The sequence below is a fragment of the Scomber japonicus genome, chromosome 11 (genome assembly GCF_027409825.1).
Source record: "Scomber japonicus isolate fScoJap1 chromosome 11, fScoJap1.pri, whole genome shotgun sequence".
Classification (NCBI taxonomy): domain Eukaryota; kingdom Metazoa; phylum Chordata; class Actinopteri; order Scombriformes; family Scombridae; genus Scomber; species Scomber japonicus.
Genome location: NC_070588.1, coordinates 25,843,099 through 25,854,082, shown reverse-complemented (window position 1 = coordinate 25,854,082; position 10,984 = coordinate 25,843,099). Strand labels below are relative to the sequence as shown.

The 10,984-nt window shown below is 38.6% G+C and overlaps 1 protein-coding gene across 1 annotated transcript; it reads right to left on the bottom strand.

Annotated features, from left to right (window-relative positions):
• Positions 1-567: 567 nt before the first annotated feature.
• On the bottom strand, positions 568-6,413 carry ndufa10 (NADH:ubiquinone oxidoreductase subunit A10). The gene is made up of 10 exons (XM_053328382.1): positions 6,272-6,413; positions 4,482-4,650; positions 4,037-4,252; positions 3,800-3,886; positions 3,429-3,550; positions 3,100-3,179; positions 2,527-2,581; positions 2,354-2,439; positions 1,819-1,927; positions 568-789 (listed from the first exon to the last, which is right to left on the bottom strand). Exons 1-10 carry the CDS (start codon positions 6,344-6,346, stop codon positions 721-723), a joined length of 1,068 nt encoding a protein of 355 aa, XP_053184357.1. The 5' UTR covers positions 6,347-6,413; the 3' UTR covers positions 568-720.
• Positions 6,414-10,984: the final 4,571 nt, after the last annotated feature.

Genomic DNA, 10,984 nt, shown 5'->3' with positions numbered 1-10,984 from the left:
CTCTCCAAGACCGTTAATATGTGAGGTCATAGATGTATCACCTGTTCACTGCTCTCTCCAAACCGTGGCTAGCAATCTGATACAACCAGACTTGATTGTGTAGTCTGGGCACTGGACCAGGATGCTGGCGTTTAAAGTCGAAGGTGTAGTTTGAGAGCTTTGCTACAACCTGGCAGCAGGAAGCAGGTCACAGGGGACTTCTTCTCATTTCTTCGGCCCACTCTGCAATTGAGCCAAGTGTATTGTTGTATCAGTTTTTAATTAGAACAAGAGCCTCCTGCAGCAAAGAGACACTAACTAATCACCGCTCTCAAAGAGGGGAGTTTTGGCTGAGTCTCTCACAGATATGAGACCTGACAAAACAAAGAGGTTGTTGAGTTTGCTGAGAGAACATGAATTAAACACCAGCTCTTGAAAAAGGGACATTGTGAATGAAGATATGTATAATGAAGAAAAAAATAGAGCCAAAATGAGTTGTTTATTGGCTTCAGTCTGTACAATAGATATGTGAGTATTAAATACGATCATGTCTGGATGCAGAGTCAGAACAAAAGACAAGACTTTCTTTTAATAGATTCAAGTTTTATTCTTTTTTTAATACATATTATTTAGGATGTACAACAGAGGACATGTGGGACAAACATGGACAAACAGTCCACAGTCCACCCAGGGAGCTGATCAATGATGAGGGTTGATTCAGGTTCATTAACCGCATGTAGTTTACTTCAGCCAGATGTATTTGTCTCCGACATCTGCATTATAACCTTCGGCGTACTTCTTCCCAGGGAGCTGAAATGAGAAAACAAAACAGAGTTAAACAAAAAGAAAAAGATTGCACATTCAAACCAGCAGGCTTGCATTTAATAACCTCTGACAAACACAGTTTTGGCTTGCTGGAAAGTTTTCACTCTTTTTTTTCTCAAATTAACTGAATGTAAAAGTCACATTTCAGCTATAAATTGTACAACAGAAGCTGCAAACACATCAGCATCTCAAATGTCCTTCCACGACTTTGTCAAACTCAAACATGCTGAGGGAGATGATGCCACCATGTGTCACAGTCTTCATTCTCTCCACTGAGATCCAGGCTCAGAACAAAATGTCAGGTCACAGCCTCCTGTAGCATTATGCAGTCGGATTTTAACAGCGGGGGGTGGGGGTGTGGGGTGTGGGGGTGTGGGGTGGGATTGGCTACAAAAGTCTCCAGTCAATAAACAGAAAAGGTCAGACCCAAATGTTTCCCCTGCAAGACTGATACCACGAGCCTTGTAGAATATTCCGCATCTGGCATTTGCCGTCTCGTAACTACGCAGTCATTCGATATTTTAGTGGAGGGAAATTAGATCCATCGGTGGTGCTGCGCGGGCTTGGCGTGGCAAAGGGTAGAAAAATAAAAAGTAATTATAAAGGGAACAGAGAGGATTTAGATGTTTCATTAAGTGCTCGACACAATAAATAATAGAAGACACTATATCTCCTGCAGCTTAATGAAACAGTGCAGATAACAACATTAGGGATGTCCTAAGTTGATCTCCAAGATCATTAAGACAAATCAACTTTTTTTCCATTGGATTTGCATTCGCTATAAAAACATCCCAATTTGCTATCCTTTGTTTAATAGAACTAAATTATGACTTCAAATAAATGGAGCATGTAAATAAACAGCAGGGCTCACTTTGTGTCGATTTCAGTACTACTCAGATGGATCATAGTAGAGAGAGAGAGAGAGAGGGACAGATGAGGAATGACAGGCAACTAAAAAAAAAAGGTCGCTGCCAAGTAGCACCTAATAAGAATGAAGGTGTTGTGTCTGCATACCGATTTATAGGCGTAATATTTTTCATCAAAGTCGTGGGCACCGATTGTAATCTCTGGCAGGAACTTGGGTATCTGGGTCAGGCTCGCCACCTTGTGTTTGTCTTCCACGCTGTAAAAAGACAGAAATAATCAATCAAAATTAAGAGCAAGGTGTTGAAAACCTGCAAGATAGCTAACCACTGGAGATGAAGCACAAAAGAAAAGAATACAGACGTCAATTTATCTTATCCAACATTCTTCATGACACTTTTATTGATTCTGTCCTGTGTGTATATGACCAGCACTTTAATGTCTTTAATAGTCTTGATGTTTTTTCTTGTGGGGAAATAAAAGTTTGAGCTGAACAGAGCTGAAAATCTCCAAAACAAATCTACCTTTCTGTTCTCTGTGATTCAGCTACTTTGCATATTTATCCATAATGAGTGTGGCAAACAGAGGCAGTTGTGATATTTTTGTGGAAATTTGACTTTTTGCAGATCTTTCTGTGTAATTTGCATTTCAATGTGGAAATGTAGAACAGGAATCAGCAACTCACAGCATTCTCATTTGGTGGTAGGTGACGTCATCCTGCTCCAGCCATGGTCCTTTGTCAAACTTCAAATACTCGATGTCCTCTGCCACCTGTGGACGCAACATAATAGGTGAGCTTTCTACACAATCAGATGAAAATGATTTGTATTAAAAACGAACTGTTGATCAAACTCTTACTTTTTCAATATCCTGGGCTTGGGTTGCATCGTAAGCGAGCAGCTCTGATGTTTCGCTGAAAGAAAGACAGAGGCATTTCAGCTGTGATAACACCAAGAGTCTAAAGCCACGCTAAGAGCTCAAATCATTTAGATTGGAGCTAAATGATAGCATGCTCACAATGGCAACGTTAACAAGCTGGTTTCATGTTTTGCTAATTAGTATTTAAACACTGCTGGCATGTCTGAAAATAACCACAGACTGGCAAAGTTTGGTTTAGAATTTTAATGTCAAATTACATATGAACCATGTGTCATGTAGGCCTGTCACAATTATTATCCACTGATCACACAATAACTTAAGTATCAACATCATCATGTCTATATATGATACATGGATATGACCTCAACAACTCTTATATTATCATTATATCAGTGGTATAAAATGATCTTCAAATGACAATAATATCGTTTATCGCGATTCTTTCTGAGACAATATATCGTTCAGTAAAAGTAGTTATCGTGACAAGTCTAATGACATTTGACAAGAGTGAGAGATCTAATTCACCAATTTGTCATAAGTTCACCTGCTCACCTGATTTTGGGCAGGAAAGTCTTCTTGTAGCTATCCTCGATGCTCTTCAGATACATCAGGGGTACGTTCTGAAGATAAGACTGGAAATGAAGAGATTCCATTTTAAATGAATGATTAAAGCCTGATTAAAACATCCTATTTTACACCACTCTTTCAATATTAACATTTCATTTTGGATTACAGCAGTTTTTAATTTGGATTAGGCTATTGTTCCAATTAAAAATGCTAATGACCTCCATTCAAAGTTAGTTAATGAAGGAGCCGTAATTACAGTGTCCTACAGAGACGACAGTAACCTCTGGCGTCGCTGTGTGCGTGGGTCCCCATACCTTGCCGCTCTGTTTCAGCCTCTTCTGCACCTCCTCAGCTGGCACATCCACATAAATGGAGAGGTGGGGGGGCAGGAACTCGCAAATGCTGATGTGTTTGATCTCATTGTAGTGCTGCACACCTGAAAGCCACAGGACAGCGGAGAACACGTTATTCTCATGTGGGGAATAACTTGCTATACACAGCATAACCAAATTTTACATTTCTTTTCATCATTTTATAATTTTATCTAACTGAAGCTAAATGAGAAGCATGACCTGAGAAACACATGTAGATACACAGGCCTAAAGGATATTAATTGTGTACTATTTTTTAGTGGGTGGTTCATTTAAGAACATTTGGCGCCATTTTTTTCGACAGTTATACTCACACTCCTTCCTGATGTAGCCCTGTTTCGCCATAGCCTCCAGGAAGACCATGTCACTGAAGGGGGAACGCTCCAGGATCACTCCTTGGCCTTAAACACACAAGATTGAGATGAAGATGAGTAAAAAATGTGTTTGCATCACTCATCCTGATCTCACACTGTGATGCACACATCTTAATTCCAAGTCTGATTCCTTTTGTTAGTCGAGCACAAGGGAAACCAGAAGGAGTCTTGTGATACCTGTGGTGAGCAGGTGTTCGATGGCGTCAGCGTACTGGAGCAGTCTCATATTGTACATCCACAGCTGCAGCCTGTAGGTGTTTCCGTCGGCAGCCTTGGGGTCTTTGTAGAACTTCTCCAGGCTGCACATCCCGTTGAAGTCGACAGCAAGAGGTTGCTTCTCTCCGGTCATCTTGTCCAAGTAGAAAGTGTCAGGCTCGGGCATGTAGTGCATCCCTGCAGAAACAGAAACACAAGTTCTTACTCCCAGAAAAACAACAACAAACAAGCATATTCCCCAAGATATGAGAGTTAATACCAGAATTTTACAATAACAGTATTGGCAATTTTAGCCAGCCATGCTTTCATCCCTATACTATATGATTATAAACCTGTAGGAATCACATGTCTGTTGAGTGTATCCTAGTGCCAACTCTAACAAGGTTCCCTGCGTTCAGATAGTTACCCAGCTTGTCAGCCAGACTCTGGGCCAGCGCTCCTTTCCCTGAGGCCAAGTTGCCATCCACAGAGATGATTTTGCTGTACTGCTGAAACCGCGGCGTCGTCCTCTCGCCCAGCGCGTAGGCCCACCAGCCATATCGCAGGCTTCTCACTGAGCTTGTGTGAACACTGGCCTGGATGATGAAAATAAACAGGTGTCAACACAGACAAGACTAAGGAACACATGGAATAATGGACTTTGTAGTTTTATCACTGTCTGTCAAAACTGTCAGCGCAATTAAACTCAATGGTAGTGGAGGATATGTGAGCTTTCTGGGAAAACATATTTCTAGTGTATCATTGGGAAGTTTATTTGATGCAATTAGTTAAAATTGAAGCAGTCTAATGCAACAGTCCATCTTTAAGGAGTTAGAATGTTTAATTTTTGTACAAACTGTTGTAGCGAGGTTCTCTTTCAACTTCATGGCTGTTTTGGAAGCTGTAGTTTGTTGTGCTCTGACATGAGATATTTCTGATATTTTGCCAAATGTAATTGCAGCTAGACGGCCTGATCAACTGACAGCCGAGAGTGTGAAATGATGATAAGTTTGTTGCACATGCAACACTCTGTAATTCAAAATATTGGATTGGATATATATTGGACGTTCATTTCAGCAAACATATTATTGCTCTGGTGTTTCAGTTTAAAGAATGACTCTGTTAACTGGTGACTTTTAGCTGAATACGATGCAGATGTTGTAGTCCAGGCAGCTGTTGAAAACACCAACAGAACACCTAAAAGCCTTAAACTCTATTAAATTAAATGTTCTATTCAGTATATATTCCTCTGGTCCTTTTATTTCTTATATTATTACATAAATTCACATTTCTCACTTGATTCTTCTGAAATTAATTATTTAAATGTTAGCTTGTCAAAAGTAGTTTGAGGAGACACTGAATGTCGTAGCAGTGTCCTCACTGGTCAGTTATGTTTATTCTGTTGATATGGACCTGTGGATGTGTCCAAGATAAAGTTTCTAATCTAATCATTGACAGTGTATTACATAGTGTTTGTCCATACAGGTGTTAAAGAGAGATTATGTGACCAGGTAAACACTCAACTGTGAGCTCTGGTGTTGTCTGAGAGTGTATTCCTGCTTCAAATATGTATAAAGCATTTTTAACATGATTCATATATCATAAGGTTCTTGTACACTTATAATGTATATATATGCATCATTGAAAGTATTACCATTTGCTTGTTATTACTTATCATCATCATCATCATTTAAAATATATATATGTCCATCAGTGTGAGAAGAAGACATGTATTGGGTCACACACATGACTTGTACGTGTATATATTGTACAGCATAGAGAGAGAAGGACCCCAAGGCCCCCTACCAAATATATGTCCCCACCACGTTCCTAATCAAATCTACACCCTTACGTGTAAGAAAATATGCTGACATGCAATATATGGTTCAGACAAGAGATTAAAAACATGCTTTCCCCTGATGTTTGCACTGACAGTCACACAGAAACATTCACATAAGTTAACAAATGGAGTCAACGACATCTAAACATCTGAAGTGACGGATTTTAGTTTAAACCTGCATTTGCAACATATCTTGAGTAAGAACATTATGTATGCGTCAATAATACTAATATACTGTTTACTTATCTGTCCTCTCAGCATTATAAACAACATGATAATCATGTCGGACAGACACTGATGCTAGCCGGCTAGTTAGCTTGTCCTTGTGAAGTTGAAGGGGAAATAAAGAGCCGTGTTTCTACATGTTCTGCCCGTACCTTCTGTACAGCATTGACCGCTTTGAAAGCACTTGTTCCCGTCGGGATGACCAGTCGGATCCCCCTCAGGGCCATGATGAAATGTCCTCCAAAATACCTCCGACCTGACCCGAAAAATAAGGAATAGCCGCAACCTAGCGGCTCTATATGACGTCAGAGGTATGGCCTTTAGCTAATGTGGTCTCATACATTCTACGTAAGGTGGTGTCTAGTTACTGCCTGACTGTTAATCTTTTAATTTGATTTATTTGTTTTGTTTGTTGACTAACCATTTTATTTAATTATATTGTTTCTCTTTTATGACAAAAAACAAAAATGTGTAACAGTCTATAGTTTGAACAAAGACATTTTTTTTCAGCATGAACCAATGGGACATGTTGTTTTCTTATTTTTGTATTTTTCTTTATTACTTGTAATGTAATTTTATGTGATTTTAACTATGGCATAATATGAAGTACACACATTGAACAAAGTTATCAATAATAATAACAACACATTGCAGAATTAAAAATAGTAATGACAGTGAAAATAAGAAAAAATAATTACATTCAACACATGTTTTAATTTAAACTGCTTCTGAAATGTTCAAATACTTCCAGAAACAATGAAAACAAGCAAAACAAAAACAAAAAACAATACATTTTAGAGATATTTGGAGATTATCAATCCCCAATTAACTATAAATTATTAAAGTTAAAGAATGCATAATAATAATGCTTTGATTGTAATCACACACTTCTCCCTCACTGTTGATGCTATACAATCTGCTCTATCTGTCCGAGGGCCCACCTCAACTACAAGACTGTAAGATCCATTACTGGGATGTGTCTCTAGCTTTTCACCTATAGGTGGCAGTATTCTGTTGCTTTATATAAATCTTTCTCACCACTGATGTCAGAGAATTCCAGACATGTATTCATAAAAAATGTTTTCATTACAATGTAGTGGAAAATAGACAGGAATACAAATTGGCCCCTGCTTCAACAGAGTCTTTCATCTCTACTGTTAGCGGAAACAACTAAACACTGCAACAATGACTGGAAGGTTAATGAAACACATGGGATTAGCAATTTTACTCTGTTTTCCTACAAGCACATTAATAGCTTCAAACATTGTACAGACATTTGGACAAAATTATTTCTGAACTTAAAGGTGCAATTGCATGTTTTTGTATGTGGCGGTGTGAACAGTGCATTACTCTGCCAGATACAAACAGTGTATTGAGGAGAGGTAGTGCCCCTTCATCTCCCCCCTTTGTGGAACATGGAGTAATAATTTGTTTTTTTCCTTTTCTGACCACAGCCTTGAACCCAGTAATACATCAAAGGAAAAATCCTAGATGTTCAATTTTGTAAATGTTTCTGATTCAGCATGAAAATATGTTTTTGTTAGGAATCTTCATGACTGGACTGGAATTAACATAATGTTTGTCTAGAATCTATTTATAACTATGTTTTCATAGCAATGTGTCCAACTGCAGTGGAAAAAGTAATCTGGAATACAAATTGGCCCCTTTTTTCGACAGGTTCTTTCATCTCCGGTTAGCAGAGACAACTAAATACATGCAATTTTACTACATGTTGCCATACAAGCAACATTAATGGCTTCAAATACTCCACAGATTTACAGGTGCAGATTTAGGAGTTTTTGTATGTGGTGATGTGAATACCAGATGCAAACACACCTGTATATCTGGGACATTTAAAGACCCTTCATGTCCCCCTCTATGGAGCCTGAAGGAATATTCTTGGTTTCTTCAGCTTTGGATCCTGTAATTCATCAAAGAGGGAAAAAGCACTGATTTTATAAATGTTTCTGATTCATGGTGAAAATATGTTTTTGTTAGGAATCTTCACGATCTGGACAGGAATTTACACAATGTGTGTCTGGACAATGACTAACATCCCATCATGCCTTTGTAGTCCGGACATGACTCAGCAATCATCTCTTACTCTTTCTAAGTTTGATATTTGTAATGAGAGTAATAACTTCACAAGTATACAATTAGCTTCTGTTATGGTTAGGCTCATCGTTGTCAGCACTTACTTTTTTTCTCCCGCAGCTACTAGGTCAGCAATGTTCACACCTGAATCCTTTACATAACACCTCAACCTCATAAGCATATACGCGTGACTCACTGGCTGTTTCCTCTGTAGGCTAGGAAACCACTAATGTAAACACAACTGACATTCGTCTACACCACTTCATATTTCATGGTCAGTGTGAGCACCTCAGCTGTGTACAGTCAACTTAGCATGTAACAAACACACCAGCAGATCTAAGCTTCGATGAAATTACAGTGTCCAGAACACCAAACAGTCTTAAGTTATCTATATTTCTACAGCTATTCCTGTTTCCCAGCTTTTCCTCCAACGCCTCTTCCTCCCTAAATTTTGTCAAACACACACCTCGGATGCTGCATTGTGTTCTACTTTCCAGCCTTTTCCTGTATTTGATTTGTAATGCATTATAGATTTTGACATCTTAGACAATTTTAGATACATAGTTTTCACAATGTAGTTGTACTTCTAGGAATAAAGGTCTAAAGTCCTCCTAGAGGCTGAAATGTGCATTACACCTCCAAACATACAACGGTGGAGATTGGGAAGAGTTGGGACAGCAACTTTGTCTCTTAAAAACATTTATATACAATTAATTTGCGACATAAAATTATATTTTAGAGTCAAACATAATGCTGCTAGAACTCAAATTTTAACCAATATAAAAAGAAAATGCCTTGAATGAGCTGCAAAGTCTGCTAAATGTTCAGTGGCATCATATTTCATTTGTTTTGCTTACAATATCCACTTATGGCAACTAAATCATGACTTTTCAATGTTGTGTTTAGGAAACTCAAAGCTCTTAATAAAGGTTTGGTACTTTTTAATATATAATCTAAACTGCAGTCTTTCCCTAACCTTAACCAAAGGCTCCCTGTAGACTACATCTAACCACACAAAGGACACCACCAGGCCCTTTTTTTTACCATTTACCCCAACCATCTCTTTATAACTATGAAGACAGTGCTAATAAAATCATTTTAATGGATGACACAGCAGATTGAAAAGATATAACATGTGTGCAAGCAATGAATCTTTGAAGTCAACAATGAGAGGTGAATTCAATCAACGCACACAGACATACACACATACACACACGCACAACACACATACAAACAGTTACATTGACCACACTTCCCAGCGCACACACATCCTGACACACAAAGACGCACACACCCACAGGAACCCGAGTAATTAGTCAACAGTAAAACAACAATACTCCACATTCAGGTCTCACGGCTAAAGCCCTGTGAGGCCAGCTGAGGGGTTTGGCAAATCTATCTCTGCCAAATTTCCCCTGGTTTTACAGCAGGTTTTATTCCTCTTCTCTGCAGTTTGGACTGGCTTTAACAGCGCCAACAGGGAGGAGGTTTGCCTGCAATTGTTTATAACTAAAACAACTCTAAAGCATAGCAACCAAACTAGTAGCCTACATTTGCCTGCTTTATTCTACACCTGCCTTAAATCATAGGAACAATATGCGCTTCATCTTGAGCTTTCTGTGATTGTGAAATATGTATTACTGTTATTGTTTACACTAACAACACTGCCTGCTTGATGTTTGTTTATGATACATCCTGTGTTCTACCACCATACTATAGTGTTTCAAACTGTGGATTGCATCTGTAGTGTATTTCACATTTGAAAAAAAATAATAGTGTGAGATTTCGATTCTAAAATTGGCACAAGTGTTGCAAAGTTGCGGCTTGATTGACTGTGTTATTTCCTGTCAAAGGTATTTCTTGCATCCTAACTTACCAGAAAAGTGCACTTTCAGTGTTTCAATATTATTACTAAAATATTAATGAGGAATGCATTGTTCATCCTGCTACAACAGCTTGTGTTGAAACTGTTTTAAAATGGACCGAACAGGGAAAATGCAGTAGGATTTTTAATATATAACTGGTCTGCAACCATTTTCCATTGACCCATTTCACCAGTATGTTTTTACAAGGTTTTTGCAACAGATTTTGAGATCTGAGTTGCATCGACCTAAGCAAGAGGTATCACAATAGTTTAAAATGCACAAATGTTGAACATTTTGGCCTCCATTGACTGAAAGTAGTACTGTAAAGGATCCATGTGTCCTAGCAGCACCTAGCAGTTAAGTTGCAGATTGCAGCCCACTGAATACCCCAAAACCCCTACCCTTTCCAAGCATGTAGGAGAACCTACAGTGGCTGTGAAACTCACGAAAACACCAATGTCCTCATTAAAGCCAGTGTTTGGTTTGTCCATTCTAGGCTACTGTAGGTGCAACATGGCGACCTTTTGTGGAAGAGGACCCGCTCCCTATATAGATAGTAAAGGCTCATTCTAAGGTAGCGAAAACACAACTATTCTTATTGTTGTTGGATTATTGATCATTTATTAACATATTCCATTTCTACCAAGTCCGTTCTGGTAGATGCCACTAAATTCTACACACTGGATCTTTTAAGTTTTCGGTTTTTGTCTCATAAAATATATCAGAGACAAAACAATGTTGTTATTAACAGCCAAGGTGGACAACATGAACCTTTTTATGTCCTCCTGTTGATGCTCCTTACTTTTGTTTACTTAGATGCTGCTCTCCTTTTCTTCTGACAGGACAGGCTTCCCTCTAGCTGCCCACTAAATACAGAAGTAACTTTCATACCTAGAAAATAACATC